Source organism: Panthera uncia, chromosome E1 (assembly GCF_023721935.1).
Source record: "Panthera uncia isolate 11264 chromosome E1, Puncia_PCG_1.0, whole genome shotgun sequence".
NCBI lineage: Eukaryota > Metazoa > Chordata > Mammalia > Carnivora > Felidae > Panthera > Panthera uncia.
The window spans coordinates 36,079,434-36,104,692 of record NC_064814.1 but is presented as its reverse complement, the minus strand read 5'-3'; the positions used below and the strand labels follow the sequence as shown (position 1 = coordinate 36,104,692).

The window sequence follows — 25,259 nt, the reverse complement described above, 5'->3', positions numbered from 1 at the left end:
TTTTTTTTTTTTTTTTTTTTTTTTTTTTTTTTTTTTTTAAATTTTATTTTTGGGACAGAGAGAGACAGAGCATGAACTGGGGAGGGGCAGAGAGAGAGGGAGACACAGAATCGGAAACAGGCTCCAGGCTCCGAGCCATCAGCCCAGAGCCTGATGCGGGGCTCGAACTCACGGACCGTGAGATCGTGACCTGGCTGAAGTCGGACGCTCAACCGACTGCGCCACCCAGGCGCCCCATAAGTTTATTTATTTATTTTGAGAGAGAGAGAAAGCACAAGTGGGGGGGGGGCAGAAAGTGAGAGAGAGAGAGAGAGAGAAAATCCCAAGCAAGCTCTACCCTGTTAGTGCAGAGCCAGATGCAGGGCTCGATCTCATGAACCTGAGCTGAAGTCCTATGCTTAACCACCCGAGCCACCCAGGCGCCCCAAGGCCCCTCTGTCTTTAAACAGAACAGCTCCACCCTTACATGAAGCTGTGCTGGGGGAGAAAACAAGGTTTGAAAACCACAGCAGCCTTGGGCTACCCTGGCTGGATTCTAACAAATGGCCCTTGACGCTCTTCTGCCAGGCTCCCTCCTAAAGAAGGCTTTGTTTCCTATGGGTATCCTTGGTTAATTATTTTTAAATACATAATTATGTAGCCTGCAGTAGGGGAGAAGCCTCCCTGTGACCCATATTTGATCACCAGAGGACGGGCCCTCTTCCTTTGGCCAAATTAAATAGGCTAAAACCAGAGTCTGTTTGACTTGAGGCTGAATCGATGATGGGGACAGGCTGGGAGGTGAACACACACCTGACTCCCAGCGTTATCACCACTCACTCAGGAGCAGAGCATCTTGGGGAGGTAAATAGCGGGCCGGGGAGTCAGAGAAAGCAAGAGAAAAACAAGGTGAAGTGCAGTCCCTCCAAAAGGAAAGAACGAGAAAACAGGAGCCAGGCTTGCCTCCCAAGTAGCTTCCAGGGCAAAACACATAAGTGGTTCTTCAGAGTAGGATTCTTGGGGAACTATGCTCCATGGACAGGTCACTCCATTCAGTACTTAGAATCTGCCCTAAGTTGCCTAGAATTCTAGAGTCTTAGGGCAAGTATCCTGGGGTCCATCCCCATACTAGCTGCCTCCTGACCCATAGTTACCATTTCTTTAGCATCATGCTAGGAAACTTTTAGATATATTCTCTTATCCAGAAATTGCCCTGTGAAGGAAGTGTTCCCTCCATTTTATGAGAGGAGGTGAAGGCACAGAGAGAGAGAGAGAAGTAATTTTTCCAAGATCGAACATCTCCTAAGGGCAAAGTGGGATTTGAGCCTGAGTTTGTCTAGCTCCTGAGCCCACAGTCTTCCCACTGTCCCTCCTCAGAAAATTCTTCCTATTATTGCTTTGAAACCTGCCTCCCTCTTTTCTGTTGGATCTTCTCTGCCTCCTGAGCTCACAAGGCACAGATCTTTCTTCTTCTATGTCACAACACTGTGAGCTGTTGGATGTATCCTGCCAGGAGCCCAGTGGTAAATGTGAGTGGAGAAAAAAGACCCAGTGTGATCCAATGGGATGAATAGAGGGTAGGAGATAGGAGACGCAGGGACTGCAGATAGGTGTGGAGGACCGCGGGCAGGACTGGGGAGGGGGTGTTGGTTCAGAGGCAGGGGAGCCTTCCTCCTTTTAACCTCATGGCTCCTGTTCCCCCAAAAGTGTGGTGCCCCAGACCAATAACCACCAAATTCCAATTTGCCACCGTCACCCCCCACTGACAGCCCCTTGAATCAAAGGATGAGGACAGCAACCAATAGAGGAAGCCCATAGAGCATTCATCAAGCCACGCAGAGTCAAACACGTTGCTCTTGAAGGTTAGAACCCTGCCTTAGCATTTGTTTTCTTCCCAGCCCTCTTAAGCTCTAGGTCATATCAGCCTTGGGTAATGTCCTTTGGATGATGCCAGAAGACTGGTTTGGGTCTCCTCTTGGCAAGCTTCATCTTAGTGATTTGGAGGCTGCTGGTTATGGCAGCTTGCCTGGCCCCTGGGAAGGGGGGCTTTGTAGCCTCCTTGGGCAGGTGGGGCTCCAGGGGGAAGCAGGAAGCAGGACAGGGGGAAACAGACCAATAGAATCAGTATACTTTATACAGTAATGGTTTGTCTTGGGAAAGCTGGCAAAAGGAGAAGTGCAGCCAGATAGTTGGCCCACCCCTCCAAATAACTGCATGCCCAGAGCACTGGTCTCCCTCTCCTGCAGGTAGAAATAGGGTCCCCCAAACCTTTTTGTCAAGTCCAAAGTACAACACAAGAACACAGTCTTTGTAGGCTTTGAGCTTAGGGTGAGATGCCCCAGCTGCCCCCAGCTTTGTCTTTGTCTGTTTCACGGGCACATCTAGCAGGACTTGGACTCTGCAAACTGGGTCCAGGTTACTTGCACCCCTTCGGTCGCCTTCTCTGCCCAGTGCTTTTTCTTTCCTGAGCACAGACCTCTGTTTTGGTTCCTGAACCAGAGGGAGGGCCAGAGTAGTGAGGCTATAAACATGCTTGGTTCTCCCCTCCCTTGCAGACCTAACTGCAGTGGTTTACTAAAGCATCCACATCCTGCCTGTGTGTGCTGCCTGCCCCACCTCCCGGCAGACTCGCCTTCCCCTGGGCCCTGGAAGTCAGCCAAATGGGACCCCATCAAAGGAATGTGAGTTCCAGAGCCACAGACCCCCAGCTACAGCCTCATCCCTGACCTGTTCTGTCCGTGTGCAACACCCTCCTCACCCCCAGCCCCGGCCTCTTGTGCTCAGCCATAATAGTAGTGTGCAAAGACTGATGCCTTCCACTCTGGCTCTTACAGGGCTCCCTGGACAAGTGCCTCTTTGTAGGACGGGTCTACTCATGCTTTGCAGCCCCACATTGCCAAGAGATGCCAGGGAAACATTTCTAGAAGACATTTTGAAGAATACAAGAAATACTCTAGTTAGGAAGAGAAGGCCAATCTCAGCCCCCAAATCCTGCAAGAAGTATGCTGAAGCAAGAATAAGCAGCATCCTTTTGTCCACTCGCTCGTTCGTTCGTTCATTCATTCATTCATTCATTCATTCCTCTGACAGATATTTATTGAGTGGTTACCAAGTGGCAAGGTACTGGGGATACAGCAATGAACAAAACAAAACAGATAAAAATGTCCTGCCCTCAAGGAGCTTACATTCCAAAATTAAGTAGAGTCCACTCTAGCCTTTACCGTGGAGAAAGCCAGCCAGTGTCTCTCATAGGAAACAGGGGAGGAAAAGGCAACTTTGGGTTCTTGTCATCCACTGTGTGAAAACAAGGGGAGTCAAATGTGTGTTCCAGGGCCCTGGGGGCACTCATGTCTGCTGTTGGGTCTGTCTTGTTTTGCAGGAGTCCGCTACAGCCAGCAGGGAAACAATGAGGTCACTTCCTCCTCAACAATCAGTCACCATGGCAACAATGCCATGGTGACCAGCCAGTCTGTTTTACAGCAAGTCTCTCCAGCCAGTCTGGACCCTGGCCACAATCTCCTCTCACCTGATGGTAAAATGGTGAGTACACCTGGGCCATTGTAGCTCTGGAGCTGATAAGATAAGAGGCAAAACAAACACAACTTCTCACAAGGCCTGCCTCAAACAATGAGCCATTGTAGCCCCGGAGGGGAAAACAGGGGCTGTCCAGAGTTGGGACGAAAGGTAGAGCTGGTGACCCAGCCTTTGGCGGGTGGAAGAGGTGTTCGGTTTGAACCTAGCCAATAAATCTGACAGAGTCCTGCTCTCATTTTATTGATTGAATGCCTCATAAAGGAACAAGCCGGGTGGGACGCTGTTTGTTTTGGGGCAGGCAATGACATTTGTGTTGATAAAATGTTCATTCGTAACCCCCCCCCCCAAGGCCTCCAAAGCCAGTCTTTTAACCTTAGAGAGTATTTCACTTTGAAACAAGCCCCCTCTTTCTCTTCGCCACACACTGGTGCCGGCAAGGAGAGAAATTAAGTCAGGATGTAGTGGGTGGCAGGAGATGGAGAGAGGCTTCTTGAACTGGGACATCAGGTGGTATGTCAGTGCAGAGCAGGGCACAAAATGGCGGTGGGGCGGGGCAGGGCGAGGTGAGGCTTACAAGGAAAGTGAGAAGCACCGACTTTGAAGTTCCAGTGACCCGGTTCAAATCCCAGCTCTAGCATTTAATAGCTGTGTAGCCTTGGGCAGGTTACTGAACCACTCTCCGTCTCAAACGGGCATAATAACAGTGCAGTTGTTGGGGGGAACAACTGTGATAACAAGGGAAATACTCAGCACCGTGTTAAATATTCAAGAAGTGACTGGTGTTATTGTTAATGTCAGTGTTCCTCTCTTTAACTGAAGTTTTCTACAATCATAACCACAGCCCACACCCAGATGTAAGTTTAGCACACTTGGCGAGGAATAGACTCTTTTTGAATTTGAATTTTCAAGGCTCTCATTCTCTAACAGCACGAGTGCAGGGGAGCGCAGCCCCGGAGAGAAACAAGCATTACGACACGAGTAAGGGCAGGAAATGGAAAACTTTATTCTTTGGGTCATGCTCCATGTTTCAGTGGGGGGGTTGGGGGGGAGGAGCTGCAGGTTCCTGGCTTCCACGCTCAAGGTGGAGCCACACACATTCCCTCAAGGTGTCTGACCCAGGGGCAGGTGGGGGCCGGCGTGGGGGAAGGGGACGGGGAGCAGATGCCATTTTAGACCTTGACGTGTGTGCTGTGTAGGCAACACAGGAATGGTGAGTCACAGGTGATTGAGTCCCCAGCTCCCTGGAGGAAAAACAAAGTGTAGTTTCCAAGAGGAGTGCTGGCTCGGCCAACTCTCGTCTCGGGGACGCGAGCTGCTTTCCCTGGTAGTGGTCTGTGCAAACAAAAATGAAAAGGCGCTCCTGAGGGAGGCATTTTGTAGCCCCCTTTCCCTCCCCTCATCCCTTATGCCTTTTCTTCATGAAAAACCGTTTGTGTGGCTACTTTGTAAGAGGCACAGACAAGTCTTCATGAGTCACTTTGAGACCCAAACAGGTTAAGAGTAAGGATTGCCCAAGCTGCCCTGGAGAAGAGGGTCTTGTGGAAGAAGTCTTGACTTCTCAGTGCATGAAATCCTTCAAGTCTCTGCTTCTATTGCTTGAAGGTCCTTGGGGTTTCCCTTGCACCCTCCTGCTCTTTTTCCTAAGAGGCAAGTGGCCTCACCCCAAGCCGGGGCTGCTCCAAAGGCAGCCTGCAGACACACTTTCTGCTTCCTGTTCTGCTCAGCAGTGCCCTAATGGCCAGTATATTATTGGATTGATGATTGACCAAGAGAGCACACCTCAACGTTAGCAAACACCTGGAAGCTTGTTTGCAGGGACCAGCTTTTTACTAGTCTCCAACACCCTGGTTCATATGTTATGTCACTATTACTGGATGCCCAAATTCAAGAATCTGTTTTCTGTTAATATCTAACAGGTGCATCACAGATTGTGGTCCACCAAGGCAAGAGTGGAGTATGGTTAAAAATAACACGGGCAAGAGAACCAGTGTGTGTAAGCCTTGGGCTCAGCAATCAGATGGATATGTTGCTTAACTTTAGCTTCCTCATCTATAAAATGGGGGGTAATAATGCCTGCGTCATGGGGTTGGTGTGAGGGCTGCTTATAGCTCCGCTGTCGTTTGGGTAAGCCCCATGTGAGGAGTGACAATCTCTTGTGTACTAACTGTCAGTGGGACGTGAATTGGAAATCTTACCCCAGTAATTAGTTTGGGAAATGCTGCTGATCATTTGAGCTTTCTTTTGCACTATCTGTCCCCTCTCCCATACCCAAATGCATTGACAAAAAGCTGGCCAGATTTAGGGTTGCAGTTTGTGTATGTTGAACCTTGTTGTTGTTTTTTTCATAGATAATTTTTTCAATGTTTGTTTATTTTTGAGAGAGAGACAGAGCATGAAAGGGGAGGGGCAGAGGGAGAGGGAGACACAGAATCTGAAGCAGGCTCCAGGCTCTGAGCTGTCAGCATAGACACGGGGCTCAAACTCATGAATGTTGAGATCCTGAGCTGAATTCAGGTACTTAACCTACTGATCCACCCAGGTGCCCCTCTCCTTTTTTTTTTTTTTTCAAAAGCACATACTGGGGTGCCTGGCTGGCTCCATCAGTGGAGCATATGGCTTTTGATCTCAGGGTCGTGAGTTTGAGCCCCACACTGGGTGTAGAGTTTACTTAAAAAATAATAATAATAATTAAAAAGCACATTCTGGATTCTTTCACATTGAAGCAGTATAGCCTAACAGTGAAAAACCTTGGCGGCAAATGGCCTGCTTTCAATACCAACACCACTTCTTGTGCAAATTTCTTCACTTCTTCAGCTTCAGTTTCCTTGTCCACAATGTAGGGGCAATAACACTAACCTCTTAGGCTGTAGGCAGTAAAGCGCTTAACATAGGTGAAAGTTCTGCAAATGGCAGCATTCATGTAATTCAAACCCAGCTGCGTCCTTGGCAGCCCCGGGCTTCCTTCAGTCTTGGTGACAAATAGAAAAGAATGGTTGCATTTTAGTGGGAAGGCACTTGACCAAGGTTACCCCCAAACAGTAAGTATTTGAACTCTAGTAAAACTGAGTTTGAATTCTGGCTTCCTCACTCACTAGTCAAGGGACCTAGTGTTAGTCTTGCAACTCTTCGGGGGATCAGACTCTTAATCTGTAACACAGGGGCAGTGATAATAATGCCCTCCCTAGCTGTGTCGATACCTATTGAGGACAGTCAGTGGAAGCACATTACAGACTCTGAAGCCATGCACATTTAAGTTGTTTTTATCGTCGGCATCTGCGTTTGTCTTTCACCATTAAAATCAAACATTGAAACAGGAGAGATTACCGTCACTTCGTTGACTTTCTCCAAAGGACTACATTACCCAAAGGAAGTCCGAAGGCAGGTTACTGATTTTTTTTTTTTAATGACTCTGACATTTTGAAAAACAAGTCCAGCAAACAGGCTGGTTCTCTCTTGTTTGATGTGGTCGGAATTCCTTCTTGGTCACGTGACCCCCCCAACTCCTTTCTCGATGCCCATTTTAAAAACACAAACAAACCTGTTTGGTTTTTTTCTTTCTTTCTTTTTCAAATTAACCTTGGAAGCTCTGTGGCTGACCAGGTCAAGGTGGGAGATAGTGTCTTACCTGGGTGCTGGTGTGCGACCTATAATTTGACAAGCTCTGGGAGGAAGGGCAACTGAGTTACTCAGACACTGAATGTTTGTATCCTAACCCTAAAACGTTTCCCAGTGGTCCTGATACCATCAAGAATGTCTGGAGCAGTTCACAATGATGGGAGACCTCTATTTTCCTTCCTTCCTTCTTTCTTTTCTTCCTCCTTTCTCCCTCCCTCCCTTCTTTCCTTCCTTCCTTCCTTCCTCCCTCCCTCCCTTCCTTCCTTCCTTCCTTCCTCCCTCCCTCCCTCCCTCCTTTTCTTCCTTCCTTCCTGATTTTATTTTTAAGTAATCTCTACACCCAACGTGGGGCTTGAACTTACAACCCCGAGATCAAGAGTCATGTGTTCCACCAACAGAGCCAGCTAGGTGGCCTGAGACACCCTTTCTTAATAATTTTAGAAATTATTTTAAAACTGTAAGTATTAAAATGCTTCATCACCAAAAGTGGGTGTGGGTGTGTGTGAAAGTGATAGCTCCTTATAATTAATGGGGAAACACTGGAAGCATTTCTGAAAACATCAGAATCAAAGCAAGCACATCTATTACAGCTGTTACTGTTTGATACTATTTAGAAAGTTCTAACCAATGCAATAGACATGTACACATATGAGTACTAGCAAGGAAGAGACCCTATCAGCACACGTGCTTGTGATGTCATTATACGTTTGGAGAAATGAAGAAAATCAATAAGGAAAAGACACTATTAGGAATAAATAAAAGGATTCGATCCCCCCCCCCCAAAAGGATGTATGAAGTAAACACGTGAAAATCAGTAGCTTTCTCTTACTAACCTATCACTAAAATATAATGGTGAAACAGAATGGGGGCACCTGGGGCCGAGGGCTTATTGTTTAGTAGCTTTCTCATTACAACATCAGTTCCTTGACCAAAAAATAAAAAATAAAAATCTTTTAATGGATAGTGGAGATTTGGAAAAGGTAGAGAAGCCCAATGATGTCTGATCCCCCTGCAACCCTTGATAATAATTGCAGGGGTGGGGAAAGTTTCTCTCTAAAAGAAGTTCTCTAAAAGAACTCAAATTCTAGAGGCAGACAGACCTGTGTTTGAATACCAGATATACCATTTACTAGGTTATTGGATCTTAGGCATTATACATATCTACTCTGACCCTTGGTTTTTTTCATCAGGGAAACAGGGATGGCAGAAGTATCTGCCTTATGGAACTATCATGAAGTTTGTAAGTTAATGTACAAGTGGTACTTAATGGAGCCTGTAGTCCGTGAAAGCTTTCTTGCACTTCTGCCTGGTCCCCAGTCTGCTCTCCCAGAGCATTTCTTCAGTTATTATTTTTAGCAGCCATGTGTCTTTAGCACCAATAATATACAAGGTACAGAGCAGAACAGAGGATACTTCCAAATTAAGCAAGTGACAGTCCTCTAATACCCCATGGGCAGAAGAATGTCTAAGGCAGGCTAGGAACTCAGAGATAGTCAACCAATGAGGGGCACCTGGGTGGCTCAATCAGTTGAGCCTCCAACTTTGGCTCAGGTCATGATCTCATGGGTTGTGGATTCGAGCCCCACATTGGGCTGGCAGCTCAGAGCCTGGAGCCTGCTTCGTATTCTGTGTCTCCTCTCTCTGTCGTTCCCCTGCTTGCACTCTGTCTCTCAAAAATAAATAAATGTTAAAAATATTTTTTACTTAAAAGAAAAAAAGATAGTCAACCACTGGAAGCACCATAGGGAAGGGATTATTGGGTATTTTACTTCTCTATCTCCAGCATCTAGAAATGTGCCTCAGTGTATGCTTAATAATTTTTACTGAATGAATGAATGAATGAATGAGCTGTGCCAAGGAATTGCTCAGTCATGTCATTAAAAAAAATTTTTTTTTTCTGTCAGCACAGAACCCAATGCGGGGCTCAAACCCACAGACCGCGAGATCATGACCTGAGCCAAAGTCAGTCGCTTAACCGACTGAGCCCCTAGGTGCCCTGAGTTATGTCAATTTGGACACTGCTTTTTGCAATCCCAGCTCCACTCATGGTGTTTTTGTTTTTTCTCTCCAGCAGATCTCAGTCTCAGGAGGTGGTCTGCCCCCCGTCAGCACCTTGACGAATATCCACAGCCTGTCCCACCATAATCCCCAGCAATCTCAAAACCTCATCATGACCCCCCTCTCTGGAGTCATGGCCATTGCACAAAGTAAGTTCTGTTCTTGGTCAGAAAACTTCGGGGGTAGGTAAGGAGAAGTGTGGGAAGTAAGTCAACCTGAGTTTCAAAACAGTTCCTAGCAGACCCCCTTCAAACTCACCCACCACTTGTACGATTTGATTCCACTTGTTTAGTTCCTTTTCTCTCTCCTCAACCGTATTTGGATTGTTTAGCCTAAAGAAAGAGAAAATAACAGAATCAAGGTGAATCTTGGGCACAACTCACCAGCTGTGCATCCTGGGGCAAATCATTAACCTTAATGAGGTTCTGTTTCCTCATCTGTAAAATGGGTTGCTGAGGTGATTAAATAATAGTGTGTAGAAACATGCTTGCCAATCTATAAGGCGTGAGTATGTATAATATCATAGCTTATACTTTTGTCTAGTGTTCATTTCGACCACTAAGTTTACGGTGGATTTTCCACAAAGTTATGCTGATGTTTCTTTGTGTTGGCAAAGATGGAACAACAATGGGCTTCCTTCTAAACAGGGAATTTCATGTGGTCATGGGACGCCTGTTTGCCCAGTGGTGCAAGTCCAGTGAGAGGGAGCTCTGAGGGAAACTGGCGGAGCATCTCCGAGTCTTTAAGGAGAAACATGGCTGGAGACTGGTGAATGGATCAGGTCCTCCCAGGTCTAGGAGGCCCTCATTCCACATCCTCACAGATGGGCCAGTTCAGGGCATGGGAAGGCTGACTGGGGCCATGTCTGTGGATGGCTCTCTCAGAATCCTAATGTGGATGAGTGTTCAGTGTGTTCTCAGCTCAGTCGTGACAGCTAAGGCCAAGTCACCACTGTGACCCTGGGAAGCGCTCCCAAGAAGTCTCAGGAGGGATCGAAGGAAGGCGCATTGCTCATCTTTGTTTTAACTGACATTGTTCCTCTGCCCTTGTGGCTGCACCGACTCCTCTGTATTTTATCACCTTTTCCTGTTTCTCTCTTCTCTCTCTCTAAATCAGCCCCAGCAAAGTAGCAACTCATCCCTTCTGAGTAGACGGCTTATGTGTTCTTTGAGGGCAAAACAGGGCTGGGCCGACGGGAGGCACGGCTTTCCTGAGTATGTGTGGCTCTCACTGTATCCTCAACTGCTCAGAAATGGATGTACCCAGGGGCGCCTGGGTGGCTCAGTAGGTGAGCGTCCGACTTCAGCTCAGGTCATGATGTCACGGTCTGTGCGTTTGAGCCCCACATCGGACTCTGTGCTGACAGCTCAGAGCCTGGAGCCTGCTTCGGATTCTGTGTCTCTCTCTGCCCTCCCCCACCCCCCGCCCACTCTGTCTCTCTCTGCCTCTGAAAATTAAACCTTAAAAAAAAATTTTTTTAAAGAAATGGTTGCACCCTGCATTTCTTTGCAGAGAGAAATGGGAGTAGAGAAGCATTTAGAGGGCTTACCAAATAAAAATTTATTTTGAACTTACTGCCTTTTCACAGGAATATGGTAACCAGACTAACACCAGGGTTTGAGAATGAGATAGGATATCTAAACCCAGCTTGCTCGCCTTCTAGAAGATTTGAGTAAAAGACCCATGAGTAAGATATGCCACCTCTTTATTTCCACGACCAAAATGATACATGAACCATCCCACTTGCCTCTTTTCTTCCCACATCAAGCTTTGGCCGACAGCTACACAATTACATATTTTCTTTTTTTTTTTTAATTTTTTTTTTAATGTTTTTATTTATCTTTGAGACAGAGAGAGACAGAGCATGAGCAGGGGAGGGGCAGAGAGAGGGGGAGACACAGAATCCGAAGCAGGCTCCAGGCTCTGAGCTGCCAGCACAGAGCCCGATGCAGGGCTTGAACTCACGGAGTGTGAGATCATGACCTGAGCTAAGTCAGACGGACGCTCAACCGACTGAACCACCCACGCGCCCCCACAATTACATATTTTCTTAGGCACTATCTGAACTAAAATTTTTCCTGGAGCTATCCCATATTTTTCAATCTCGTTCCTCCTAATCTCCTCACCCACACTTGTCTACCTTCTCACTGTAGTCCTAATCTACTGCAGGTGGGCAGCACCAGAGTGTAGGTGGCCCTTGGAAGGGTGTGCGTGTGCGTGCGTGCGTGTGCTTGGAGTGGAGGGAGCATGAACAATGGTGAGCGTCAACAGAAAACCCAGCTGAGACACATGGTCCTACCCTACAGAGTGTCAGGATGAATAATTACTGCAGGCACCTTCATGTGGCCAACTGTTGGGTTGAGTGTGTGGGTCCTGCCTCGGGACCACAGAGGCCCATGGAGAAGTGATAGCAAAGGCCCCAGCACTGCCGACTCCTCACACTCTCTTCATCCCCTGGGCTGCACAACATGCTTCTTGGGCAGGAACCAGTGCGCAGAAAGCAGGGGAAAAGGCCACGAGTCACACTTCGCGGGAGCTAGGATGACATCAGTGGCTCTGGATCCTGGAATTGAGGCACAGCAGCATCACAGACGGTGTTGAAAATAAGATTCCTGGGCCTCACCTCGGAAGGTTCTGACTCATTAAGTCTTGGGTGGGGCGGAGGAATGTGTATTTCTTAAAGAGCTCCCCCAGATGACTCTAAAGCACAGGCAGGTTTCAGAACTGTGCCCTCAAATGTCATCCACTCTAGGCAGGGTAATTTGCTTTTCTGGGCAGGGATTTCCCGAAAGAGCAGCTGTAATGGGCTCCCCGGGGGAACAGCAAGCATCTGGGGCCTCCCAGGAGACTGAGACCACAGTGGAAGGCAGGAGAGGGAAACAGGATATCAGGGTATCAGGTGAGCCCCTGGGGAATGGGAGATAGTGCTGGTCTGAGGGCGATCAGAGGACCCGGCCCCATCCCCACCCAGGGAAGCCAGGAGGGGGCTTCTTCCTTCACTTCTGCTCAGGAGCCTTGCCTTTTAGGGTTCTGATAACAGTATCAGCTAAAGCCCTGAGTAAGCAGCAGCTGAGGTCTTTGTGCTATCTCCCTGGAAGACTTCCCACAAACCCACTTCTGGAACCCTCTCTGTTTCAGGAAAGGCTCTCGAGTTGTCCCTTCTACACTTGCCTAGACACCTTTTTCTGGATTTTCTTCTTCCCTCCCATCCTGCCCCCCATTTCACAGAAAGCACGGTCAAAGGAACATTGACAGCCCCAGGAAAGAGGTCAGGGTATCTTGCCCCTGATCCCCTCATCCCTACTCATACTCTGCCTCAGCTGTCTCCCCCACACTCCTGCCCAGAGATGTGGGACCAGGGACCCAGTCTCTGTAGTGCCGGCCCTGGTTCTGAAGAGGCTTCAGGACACAGGCATGGAGCAGTACCACAGAAGCCTCCCACCCCCAGAACAGAAAGATGGCAAGAACCACTGTAAACTGTCAACCTTTCACTTACGACTCAGTAAGTGAGTCGTACCTCCTCCCAGTACCTGGACCTCTGGATGCCACAAGCCCCGTGCCACTGGATGAGTTACGTCCACTTCATAGAACTGGCTGAGGTCTGCTGTTTTTCCTGCTCTCTGCTATCGGCAAGAGAATGAGCACCTGACCTCTGTCGGGGTCTTTGCACAAGTCCACTAAATGAGGGTGTTCTGGCTTCGTACTCCTAGGACTGTGGAGGTGGTTTTGTTGTTTTGTCGAAATGTGAGTTCCTGATCACTCCTGCCCTCTGCTGGACAGACAGGCCTGGGCACTAATCTGCCTCCTTTAAGTGCCCTGAGGGCACCGGGCAGCCCTCTCAGGGCCTGGAGGGAGTGGGCAAGTAGAGGCAGCTTTCCCAGGGCCCTGGCAAACTCAAGTTTGGGAGGTGCCGGGTGACTTTGGGAGACTCTCACACCTCAGATCTGTGTAAGCCCATTTCCATCTACAACTCACCGTGGAATGTCAGCAGGTCGATCTCTCCAAGCCTCAGTTTCTTTGTCTGTATAACGGATCTAGAAAGTCGTTTCCTGTGCAATCTCTCAAGCAAAGCTCAGCCTTGCCTGGCTCACAGCAGGGGCTCGGTGGGTGACCTCATCCATGCACTCAACCCTCCCCTTCCCGGAAGCCACCTCTGATCTTTCCTTCTTGCTCCCACAGGCCTCAACACCTCCCAAGCACAGAGCGTCCCTGTCATCAACAGTGTGGCTGGCAGCCTGGCCGCCCTGCAGCCTGTCCAGTTCTCCCAGCAGCTACACAGCCCTCACCAGCAGCCCCTCATGCAGCAAAGCCCCGGCAGCCACATGACTCAGCAGCCTTTCATGGCGGCCGTGACTCAGCTACAGAACTCCCACAGTAAGGATGCAGGCGGGTTGGGGGGGGTGGGGCGGAGGTACCAGCAAGGGCCCTACGCAACCCACCTCTGCCCTCTCTGGATCTGTACTTGCTTGGAAGTATACTGATTTGGTCACTTTTCTCTACCTGTTATCAACCCAGACAGTGTCTCAGCATGACCTTCCTGTGGTCTGTGCCTTTCCTAGATCCCCCCTGCCCAATTCCTGGGGGGCGGGCAGGTTTGAAGAGGACAGTTGAGGGCCCACTTTACATAAGTGGAGTTGGAGAAAGAAAGCAGGGTGTAGCACATGTGTGGGACACATGCCACTGTTGCCCACTTTGGTACCCATGGAAGATATCACCAATCAGCCACAGTACCTTTTCCTGATGAGCCTCAACTTAGCCTTTTCAATCTGAAAGTCTGAGCAGCCATTACCAGATGGCAAGAGTGGGAATGCAATTTGCATCCCATGTGCCCTCCCTGAAATTGAAGAATCTTCTAGAATCCCCGTGCTCTCCAATTTACACACCCCGAACATCTCGAATCGAGAATCATGAGCACAGGTGGAAAATGCCATCTGCATGCCATCCTGGATAAGGAATATTAGCACTTCTCCCCTCCCCCCCCCCCCCCCCCCCCCGCCCACCGGTGGAAAATGCCATCCTCATCCCCCCCCGGATAAGGAAATTTACCCCTTCCCCCCCCCCCCCCCCCCCCCCCCCCCCAGTTCTCATATCCTATTTCTATACCTACTCTCAGTCCTGTCTTTCAACCACTTATTTCCCACCCACAGCCAGCCACTAGATCTCTGCCCTCCACCCTGAGCCCCAGGCCCCCAGCCCTCTGGCCATGTCAGGATACAGCCCCTGGCCTACAAGTCTGGGGAGAAATCATGGCAGGCACCATCCCACAGGAACACCAGAGAAGTCTCTGTAATAGAGTGATCATCTCTTGGAGTCAGACACACCTAGATTTAAATCCTGGTCCTGAGACTTACCAGTTGTGTAGCCATTGGTAAGTTACTTAGCCACTCTCTGGGCCTCAATTTTCCTCATCTGTAAAATGGAAATAATAATGTAGAGTGATAATGGAGATGAAGTAAGACTTGGTATGAACTGTGTTTGGTGAGCATAAGAGTGAAAGAAATGCAAGTCATTGTTTATTAAGGGAGTTTTTAATAAGAGGAGGCAGGAATGGGGAAGGGGAGTTTTGTTTCTCCCCGGCTGCCTCAATCGGAACCATGGGTCTAAGGAAGAGCAACCAAGTTCGGCCTTCTATCCTTAGGCTCTGTCCCCGCCTCAGGCCTGTGGAGCTTGTTTCTATGCACCATCTCACATTCCAATCACATTTTTTTTTTTTTTTTGTGGCTTTAAAAAAAAATCTGCCATAGCCTGTAGCAGAGTCTGGGACCATATGTCATACCCCACTTTCTGTCTTTTCAGGGCCTGGCAATATGCCCCCAATTGTCCCTGCCCCCTCACCTGGGCAGGATTCCTCAGTGGCCAGGCCTAGGTGGGAAAGACAGACACTGGTCACCAGTGACCTGTGGACCACCAAGGCCCAGCTAGGGGCCCCCGGACCAGGAAATAACCGGCCTCCCTCCACAGGAAGGACAAGCTGGGCTGGCAAGTGGTGACATTTACCCCATTCCCTACTAGAGGATGCTTTGGTAGAGAATAAACTGCTCCCTCCCTCATGGCCCAACAGCCACATGCTTCTGTTAGGTCATGTGACCTGGAGTTTATATGAATCTAATGGTCAGTTACAGAACTCAAAAGGTTCTAGACTTGGTGAACAAGTACTGTTAAAGCTAAAAACTGAGTCACATGCTCCTGGAGGTTTTATTTGAATCTTGTCTCCCTTCGTCATCCTTCCTATTTCTGCGATGGCATGATGTGACATACGATGTCATTTTAGTGCAGTCTGGAACAACCCAGATTTATATAATTATTTATAATTGTATAATTGTTGATTATACAATTAACTATATCCATGTCTAATTATCATTGTTAATTCATTTATAATTGCTTGCATGAGGCCAGGTGCTTGAGTCATGGCAGATACAACAAGCATGCGCTGGCCAGCTCGTTTATGTTTGCTAACTGCTTAGAACTTTTTTTTTTTTTTGTCTTAAAATCTCTGATGCGTCACATATGCCTGAGGGGGCCACTTGTTGATGTCTGGGCACCTAACATTTTATTGAAAGTCAGGAGAACACGGGGCGCCTGGGTGGCTCCGTCGGTTGGGTGTCCGACTTCGGCTCGGGTCATGATCTCACGGTCCGTGAGTTCGGGCCCCGTGTCGGGCTCTGTGCTGACAGCTCAGAGCCTGGAGCCTGCTTCAGATTCTGTGTCTCCCTCTCTCTCTGCCCCTCCCCCGTTCATGCTCTGTCTCGCTCTGTCTCAAAAATAAATAAACACTTGAAAGTCAGGAGAACAGAAGTGCTGTCCACTACTACATGAAAGACACTGTGCAAAGCTCTTTGGTACAAAGTACTTTCCACATGATGTTTTCTAACCCTACATTCCTATTTTACAGATGAGGAAATTGAGGTTAAGTAATTGAGCGAGGATTTAAACACATGGCTAGTGTTTTCACCCCATCACACTGCCTTCCAAAACATCGCCGCCACCACCACTGCCCTTCCGTCTGCCTGGGGACACAGGAGTGATGGGATGGGATGGGGTATCTGTAGCTGTGCATGTGCTTGTGTGATCTCAGCTTGACTCTGTCTTCACTCTGTCTCTCCAGTGTACACACACAAACAGGAACCCCCCCAGTATTCGCACACATCCCGGTTTCCGTCTGCGATGGTGGTCACGGATACAAGCAGCATCAGTACGCTTACCAACATGTCTTCCAGTAAACAGGTAATGCTGGCAGGAAGTCAGGAGAGGGCAATGGCTGGGGCTACTGACGTGCAGAGAGCATGGTGCGTGTGGACTGAGCCGTAAGCCTGGTCCTTCCCAGGCTCCTGGTTACTTGCTAGAGGAATCCCTGAGGTTACAGGGCAAAGAAGATGGGCCACAGCCTAAAGGGACTGACTGCTCCCCCAGCTTTGCCAACAAGAGCAAAAAATGACTACAGCTTGATAAATCACTGGAGACTGGGTGACACAGAGCCTTTAGGTAGTGAGACTGAGTATTCCCCAGGAGATTAATCAGTGAGCCATAGAAAAGGTGTTTCCAAGGGAGACTCAGGAAAGTCACACCCTCTAAAGAGTTTCATGCTTTGCAAGAGGGACCCCTTTGAGGATTTTCCACAAGTTAATCAATGGAAAAAGGGAGTAAGCAGTCAGGGTCCTGAGGCCAATTCCCCCAGTCCAAGACCCATGCTGGACCCAGAACGCTGTAAGCTCCAGAGAATGACCCAATTCAACCAACCCATGGAGATGCTCCAGTAGACAACCTGGCCTTAGAGGGGACCTGCATTTACTTGGTCTGCTGTCAAGAAGCTTGGAATTGACTTCCTGGTGCATGAAAAGTGGGAAATCCAGAGGGTTAGTCACTCTTTCAGTGGATGGCTGGTTCCCACCTCCACGCAGGGTTGATGAAGTAGCAAAGACAACCAAAGGTGTGGCTCATCATTGCCGCTTGGACAGCTGGACTGTCACGGGACACCGAGAGTTAGGAAATAGGACAAGATGTCTGAGCATGCATGACAATTCCAGAATAATACAATAGGACCTTTTAGGAGCTGGGGTCTGTGCAGTGTGGGAACTGTTTGGCCTTTATTGATTACTAGATAAGTAGGCAACAACCTTGAACTTCATGTCAGTGGCTCTCAGCAGGGTTTGGTCTTGTTGATGGTCTTTTATCCACCTGAGCCCTGTGAATCACACCTCCTCCACTGCCACATGCTGCCGAGCAAGTTCTTTCATGGGCTCAGGTTCTCTGTTTTTCCCTTTGCCCACATCTCCTGGTCCTGCAGTGTTGTGGAGCAGTAGCTTCTGTTCCTGGTTTGCCACTTGTTTGGTTACCTTGACCTCTCTGAGCCCTTGTTTCTTCAGCTTTAAAATGAGAGTTGTAACATCTCCTTATTCTGGAGATTCAATGAGGTCATGTAGATTAAGGGCCTGGCATGTCCTGGGTGTGTGCATGTGCATTCATGAAATGCGTGCACGTGCGCACGTGCACACACACACACACACACACACACACACACACAGCCTAGGTAGCTGGGCTCTGGAGTTGGGGAGAGAGGGAGCGTTGTGTGGGACCGGCTCTGCCACTCTTCTCTCACCCAATGGAAGATGAAAGGACACCCCCTGTTGCCCTGCCCTTCGACTCCCGTGTGATTTCCCACTCTTTGTAGTGAGCAGGGAAAACATTTATCTGTGCTCACAAATCTCAATCAGGGGGGCAGCCAGGCGCAGCAGCCCTGCTTGGGAATACCTTCCCCTTTGAAAGGTTTATCAATCCATCTGCCGCTTGGTCAGCCCTAGACAGGGCTGTGATTAATTATTCCTGTCTTCCCCAAGTTGACTTTGATGCTTGCTTGTTGAAACAGGCCCTCTGAATTCAGGAAATTGTCTCTTAATCAAAATACTTGGAGATGCTCTCTGAGCATCTGGCCCCCAAATGGCGTCTCCCCTCCACTGGACAGAGTGGCCAGCCAACCTTGAAGCTGCATGAACAGCCCTCTAGAACCACCGTGAAGTTGTCCCTAAGTCCCTGGATATTCCAGGAGTCTGGTAGTAGACTCATTTCTGGGATGATAAGAAGGATGATTACACTTGGGATAAAACTATTCACATAGCATTTTATGTTTACACTTCTCATGAACAGGATCTCATCATTTCTTTTTACTGAAACTTCCTTAGTACAAAGGAATGAACTGAGGCTCAGAGGTGGAGAGTGACCTTCCCAAGGTCCAACAGGTGATCACTTCTAGAGCTGGACCTTTAGACTCTGGGCTTTGGCTCTAAATCCTAGACTCCTTCCACCTAAACGATATTTATCTTCCAATATCCATCTCTAAAATACCCATGGTATTTGCTGCTGTTGTGGAGTTAACGGTCAGGAACAAGGGTAAAATCTAGCCCACATAGGTGTTCCAATCAGGAAACTTCCTTCCTACAAACTGAAGAAGAGGAAGTGGGGGGAAGGGCAGAACAAAGTCAAGTGAGGGTACAGGTGCTGCCTCCTGACAGCAGAAAGAACCAAGGTGAAGAAAATTTGCACTAACTCTGTTCCCAAGGCAAAGGGTCAGAAATGAGTTCCGGTGGCAATTCTGCTTTCTCTTTGTTTTAAAGTATTATTTTCCAAAAGGAGTTTTAAGACCATTGCTGGGAGTTGGGGGCACATGGTGTGAGGAGGGGAAGATCCCTTGATTATAAGTATTGGGTGAACGGCTGGGTTAAAGTTAGACACCACAAGGCGGGGCTTCTCCGAATCTTTCACATGCTGCTGTGTGCCTCGAATGGGGCCATTAGGGTGCACAGAAGCTCCGGGCAGAGGGACACATCCTGGGCAGTGCTACTGTAGAAGCACCCCAGAGTTCTAGGAAAGCCCAGCAGCCTTGCATTAATCCTGGTTCCTTCCCTACTCGCCATGTGACCTTGGGCAGTTGATTCACCCTGCGAGACCACTTCTGCGTCTCTCGTGGAGAAAATCCTACCCACCCCCCACCACAGGATCTTCAAAGTGTAGGAGACAGTGTCTGGTACATGGTCAAGTACTCAGAGTGCTAACCCCCTGTTTCTCCTTGCCACCTGTGATCCTTTAGGAGATACTTTCTATCGACTTCTTCAAAATGTAACTCACTGAACTACATGGGGTCAAAGGAGGTTCACTCCCAGGATAAAAGCAAATAGAGCAGGGACTGCCTTTGTGCTTAGCCAAATGCCTGGGCTATAGTAGACATTCAGTAAATATGAGTGAGTGAGTGAGTGAGTGAATGAATGAATTCAGAACTAACATTTTTTGAGTGCCTCCCATTTCCATAGCAGCACTCCAGGTGCTTTTCCATTCTTACCTTTCGTGGCCAACCTTCCCCACCCATTCTGCGAGGCCGACTTACAGAGCAAAACACTGAGCTTCGGAGGTGGGATCTGGCCAAATTCACACAGATGATGAACCTGGAACTCAACTTCCAGACTACTGGTCTTCTCACTCCAAATCCATTAGGCGATGCTCTCCTTCTAATATCCATTTTTAAGCACTCATAAAAATGACCCAAGGTTATGTAGGTAGAAGGCTAAAACCAGGATTTGAACTGGTATCTGATCCCAGTATTTTCCATTGTCAGGACAGACGTGCCCCAGGGCCTTGTGGATCACATTTCAGGAATCTCAGGGTGGGACTGTCTCACCTGCAGCTCCTGCCCTCCGTCCTTTCCAGAGCTTATGCCTCCCCCTCCTCCTCAACCTTGGGTGCTGGCGAGTTACCATACGAGTGGGTCTGTGCCTGAGCTCCTGCAAAACAATGCCCCGCCAGTCTGGAAACCAGACCGCAGCAAGCACCGACCTTGGTTAGAACAAGTGTGGGCAGGCTGAGAGCCGAATCCTGTTTCCACAACCTCTGTGCCTACAGCTCCACTTCCTAGTTTATAGAGAGGTCAGGAGAGGGCCCCTAGAGCAGCCACCAGTCAGGGGTGCTGACAGGGAGGTGGACAGCCTTGCCATAAATCCCTGGCAACTATTCCACAGCTTCCAACCATCTCTGCTGGTGGTCAGCCAGTATGGTGTGATGATTAAGAGCACTGACTTGGGAGTTAGGCAGACCCAGGCCCAAGATTCTACCACCTTCTACCTGGGTGACCTCAGGCAAAAGTCCTAGCCTCTCTGAGCTTCGGTTTCCTCATTTGTAACATGAAAATAATGATTCCTCTTCTGGGCGGTCATTAAAAAGACTGAATGCTATAAATCTTGTAAAATACCTAGCTTGGTGCTTGGCCTAGAACACCCAGCCCATGGCGGCTGGGGTGAACTTGGCCTCCCCTGCTGGCAACCCTGAGGAAGGAAGACTGTACGTAGCATTTATTTCTCCGTGGCCTCCCTGTGACCACACTCAGAAGGTAGAAGGAAATAACCTTCCTTGTGTTTAAGGGCATAGACTTTTCTGTTGTGAGACCCTGGGCAAGTTATTTATAATCTTTCTAGGCCTCAATTTCCTTGAAGTATAATCATTACTTCTAATTAATGGAGCCATAATTAATCTAACTTAATAACAGCAGGAAGTTATCTGTACTCACGGTCTCTACTTCCTCACCCCCAATTCTGTCTTAGGGCTATTCCTGATGGGCATTTGTCCTGACACCGCATTAGAACCTCTCCGGTCCAGCTCACAAGTACCGCCATATTGTCAAACCCAATGGGGACTTTCCGACCTCCACCTCTGACACAGCTGATCCTCCCTCCTTTTTTCACTTGGTTTCTGGAACGATACCCATTCCTGGTTCTCCCCCACTGTGGCACTCCTCATTTCCATAGCTGGCAGCTTGTTTCCCCAACATTTAGTTGTTGGAGGGCCCTATCACTCATTCTCTTCTGTGTTCACTCCTGGGTGATCCCCAATCCCATGGCTCTGGATCAAGCATACACACTGATGGATCGTGTACTTCTGTCTCCAGTACAGACCTCTCCCTTGAGTGGCCCATTCACAAAGCCGGTGCAGCTCGGGCATGTACATGCAAATGCCCGGTGTATCTGATAAGCCTCACCAAAATAGGAACTCTTCATTTTGCCCGTTTCTCCCTACTCGCACTGCTTCGTCCTGGGGCTTCTCCGTTTCCAGAAATGGTAACCAGTTATTCAGGTGAGGTACCTGGGAGTCTCCTTGATTCTTCTCTGCGCGCCCTACAACCAGTCCATGGATAAGCTCTGCATCCCACATCTGAGCACTTCTCACTCCCCACCAGTCCAGCCCCTGCTCTCACTGATGCTCTTCACTGGCCCCAGCTTCCCACTCCTACGTCCACTCCTGCCCCACGATGGTGGTTACTGTCTGTTCACTACGCAGCAGCCAGAATGATCTCTTGAGAGGGGAAACCAATCATGTCACCCCCACCTGTGTCAAAACTCTCCAACAGTGTTCCATTGCAGCCAAGCTGAAATGGAGGCTTCCAAGGCCTCCTGCCGTGTAATCAGCCCCCTGCCGGCCCTGCCCTTCTCACTTCCTTCCTCTCCTCCCTCTTTCACCCGGCTTCAGCTGAACCAGAATTGAAGTGATCTCGCTTCAGGACTTCTGCATTTGTGGTCTCTTCTGCCCCCCAAATTCCATAATGCACATCTTTTCATGCTTGCTCCCTCATTTCATTCAGCTCAAATGTCACCACCTCCAGGAGGCCCCTCCTGATTCCCCTCTATAATTTATTCCCTTTGCCTTCAAATCACCCTAACCTGTCATCATGCTTATATTTCTACAGAGCGTTCATCTCCATCTGAAATTGTATTTTGTGTACATATGTACAATATATGTACACATGTGTGTACACATACATATATATTTATTCACTTTATTGTTCAGATCTCTCTCTAGAATATAAACTCTGTGAGGGTATGGACAGGGTCTTATTTGTGGCTGCATCCCCTGTGCCTAAAAAAGTGCTAAGTATATAGACGGTCTTCAAAAATGTATTAAATGAATGAATATAACTACCTGCTTCAAAGGGTTGATGTGTGAATCCAATACAATGATGTGAGTAAAGTCCTTCCTTAGCACAGTGCCTGGTACACAGTGGGACCTCGATAAATGTTAGCTCTTACCATACGTAATCACCACAGCTACCACCCCCTTCAGAGGGAGGTTCCCTCAGATCCTCTGGGCAAGGCCCCCGAGGGGCTGTGTGTGCCAGGCCTTGGTTCTGAGGGACCACAGCGCACCCCTTATCAGCTGTTTGTGTTTAGACTCTGAAGGGGACAAATAACTCTAGTTCCTTTGACAACATTTAGGGCTCTGCCACCATTTTATTATGTGAGCAAACATTTGATAGCTGGGAAGCCCATCCCTAATGACAGGTCATAGAATCTCGCTGGCGTCTCCTTATCTGCCCTTCTTGTTTGCTCTTCTATTGAAACCTGCGAGGTCACAAGCCATTTTCTCTCTCCTTCCCTGAAATCTGAAAATTGGAAAAGGGCTGATAGTGGGAAGTAAAGAGACTCAAAAGTGGGGGCGGGCGACGGGAGGAAGACGAGGCAAAGGGTATCAGAGGACCCTGACAAGGGCCTCAAGAATTTAAAAGGGTCAGAACCGGTCCCTTCAAATGAATGCACAGCTCAGTCGCATTCTGAAGAGGGCTCGAGGGCAGCACGGACTAGGGCACCCTGTGTAGCCCAGTGTTAATTCTGAACACTTCCCATGCATCGGCTCACCCGATCCCTCTACAACTTCCATTTTACAGATGAAAAAACTGAGGCACAAAGAGAATACCTTGACCAAGAACACAAAGCCAGTAGAAGACTCTTAACCTCAGAGCATAATAGAAAGAACATGTGCCAGGAGGGTACCCAGAACCAGTTTGAATTTCTGTCTCTATGCTGTACTAGTTCTAAAACCCTGGACAATTCATTTTGTTTGAACTCGTCTTCCTAATCTGTAAAATGGGCATAATGGCAACCTCATACAGGATTATGGCTGGGAGCACTGATTTATGAGATGATAATGGGATAATAGGCCTTTCGTAGTAACGGTGGGGGGGGCTGTGCGTGTGGGTGTGTGCGCACACGCACACTTATGTGTGCTCCTAAGTGTTTAGGGAAGAGTCTTTAGAGAAAGAGCCATTAGCTCAAAAGGCAGAACTTTCCCCTTAGATGCCCAAACAAGTGAAAGGGAAAGAAGAGACAGAGGGAAGCAAAAAGGGCCTCCCTGGAGGGAAAAGGACGGGAATGGTGTGCCATGACGGTTGAAATGAATGAGGCCGAGGGCTCTGGAAGGGGTAACTCCTCTCAGGGGGTTTCTCCATCTGTTCTGGGGTCTCCTGCCCTCATCTGGGCATCAGAGGCCTTCAGCCCAGGTTTCTTGTCCTATTAGGAGCAAGCCTACAGAGAGCACTTTCCCATACTCCTTCCCTGATGGGTCGTTTGAGCAAGTGGCCATTTTCTCATGTGCTCAAGTAGATCGGCAGCATTGGCACAATCTGGGAACTGATTAGAAATGCAGGTTCTTAGGTCCACCACAAGCCCACTCCATCAGAATACACATTTTCACGGGATGTCTGGTATTCTTAGGTCCATTGAAGTTTGGGGATCAATGGTCTAGGGGACCCCAGCCCTTAGAGGTCTTAGGAACAGGACCCTGACTTCCATGAGAGGCAAAAAGCTCCTGTCCAGATGCCATTGCACCCACACCGAGCACATCGTAAAACCCACTCTCAGGGCACCTGGGTAGAAGCTTCCAGCTTCGGCTCAGGTCATGATCTTGCGGTTTGTGACTTCGAGCCCCATGTCGGGCTTTGTACTGACAGCTCACAGCCTGGAGCCTGCTCAGATTCTGTGTCTCCCTCTCTCTCTGCCCCTCCCCCCTCTCAAAAACAAATAAACATTAAAATAAAAACCCACTCTCAAAGAAAGAGGAGCTTGACTCCAGAATAAAGGTCAGTGAGTTATGATTAATTCAAGGTCCCCAGCAATTCACTTCTCTCTTCTGGAGTGGCCAGAAGATCTGGCTCCCGAGTGTTCCTAAAGGGAGTGTGCTTCAGGACCAACACTGTGGCATTGAGCAGGCACTAGGTCCTTGGCCCTTTGCCGGCTGACTTGGGTCTCAGCTCCCCTGGAGAAGACAAACCAAGGGCCATTGCTCCCGCTAACTGCACACAGCTGAGCTCTCTCTGCTCTCTCTGCAGTGCCCTCTCCAAGCCTGGTGATGACCACACATCACTTGCTTTGTGCACAGCAACAAGGACCCTATTTTCCACACCATCACCCTCCGGGCAGCTGTCACAGAAAAGCCCAGTGACCTGACAAGCACCTTCGAGAGGTCTCTGCTTACCTGACATCTTGCTGACGCTTCAGACAGCCGCTCCGAGGCGCAGCCCTTCCCTTCTATGCAGTATTGTCGCCATGCCTCTCCCAAGACGTCAAGTACTCCCATCCCGCCCACAGGCGGGAGACAAGAAACCGCAGAAGAGGAAGAGAGAACGCTGTCGTGCCTGCATTATGCTCCTTCATCGAACAAACTGATGTGAAAACTTGAATCTGTTACTGACAGGAGGAGGACACGTGCTGTTGAACTGAGCCAAACACACTGTAAATATCTGCAGACCCCCCTCCCCCACCCCCTCCCAGCTGATCTCGAGATTTCTTTTGAAGAAGCAAATTTGTCCAATGGGTGTAAACTATAACCTACTGTAATTAAAGTGCAATTTCCCCTCCACTCCCTTTCGCCCCTACCCTGTATATAATACTAAAGTGTCTATTAGTTTTCTTTGTAAAGGTCAGAGTTGAATTTTCAAAGTGATTTGCCCCCTTTTTTCTCCCCCCACGGAGACATATCCTGAGTCGGAAGTGAAGCCTCTGCCCCTTTCCCTCAGGCCTGGACACACACAGGGACTGTACGTTTGGGACTGACTGCCAGCTGACTCCAATCTCCTGATGTTAAGACACACCTCTGGATCCTGGAGGGGCTGAACATAGTGTCAGACTAACATCCAGCTCCCGGTGGGGCTAGGGGTTCAGTCAGGACACCACCCAAGAAACCCCCAAGGCAAGGAAACTGGCTGCTTCATAGCACAAGAAAAAGTTACCCTTTCGGAAAGCCTCCCATTAAAACGATTTATTTTA

General features: G+C 48.7%; 1 protein-coding gene and 1 long non-coding RNA gene across 6 annotated transcripts in view; one reads left to right on the top strand and one right to left on the bottom strand.

The window, feature by feature from the left end:
* The window catches only part of HNF1B (HNF1 homeobox B), a 54,746-nt gene extending 29,487 nt beyond the window's left edge, over positions 1-25,259 (top strand). For 2 of the 5 annotated variants that reach the window (XM_049636574.1, XM_049636572.1), the window contains exons 5-9: positions 3,359-3,519; positions 9,203-9,335; positions 13,366-13,560; positions 16,292-16,410; positions 24,323-25,259. In XM_049636574.1, the coding sequence (XP_049492531.1) occupies positions 3,359-3,519; positions 9,203-9,335; positions 13,366-13,560; positions 16,292-16,410; positions 24,323-24,343 (629 nt within the window). In that variant the 3' untranslated portion in view covers positions 24,344-25,259. Of the gene's footprint in view, positions 1-3,358; positions 3,520-9,199; positions 9,336-13,365; positions 13,561-16,291; positions 16,411-24,322 lie in introns of all 5 variants that reach the window. The other 3 variants (XM_049636573.1, XM_049636571.1, XM_049636575.1) reach the window with 2 other exon arrangements.
* On the bottom strand, positions 3,546-24,518 carry LOC125926779 (uncharacterized). The gene is made up of 3 exons (XR_007459167.1): positions 24,469-24,518; positions 9,445-9,518; positions 3,546-4,845 (listed from the first exon to the last, which is right to left on the bottom strand). It is a non-coding gene; the product is annotated as an uncharacterized LOC125926779 (long non-coding RNA).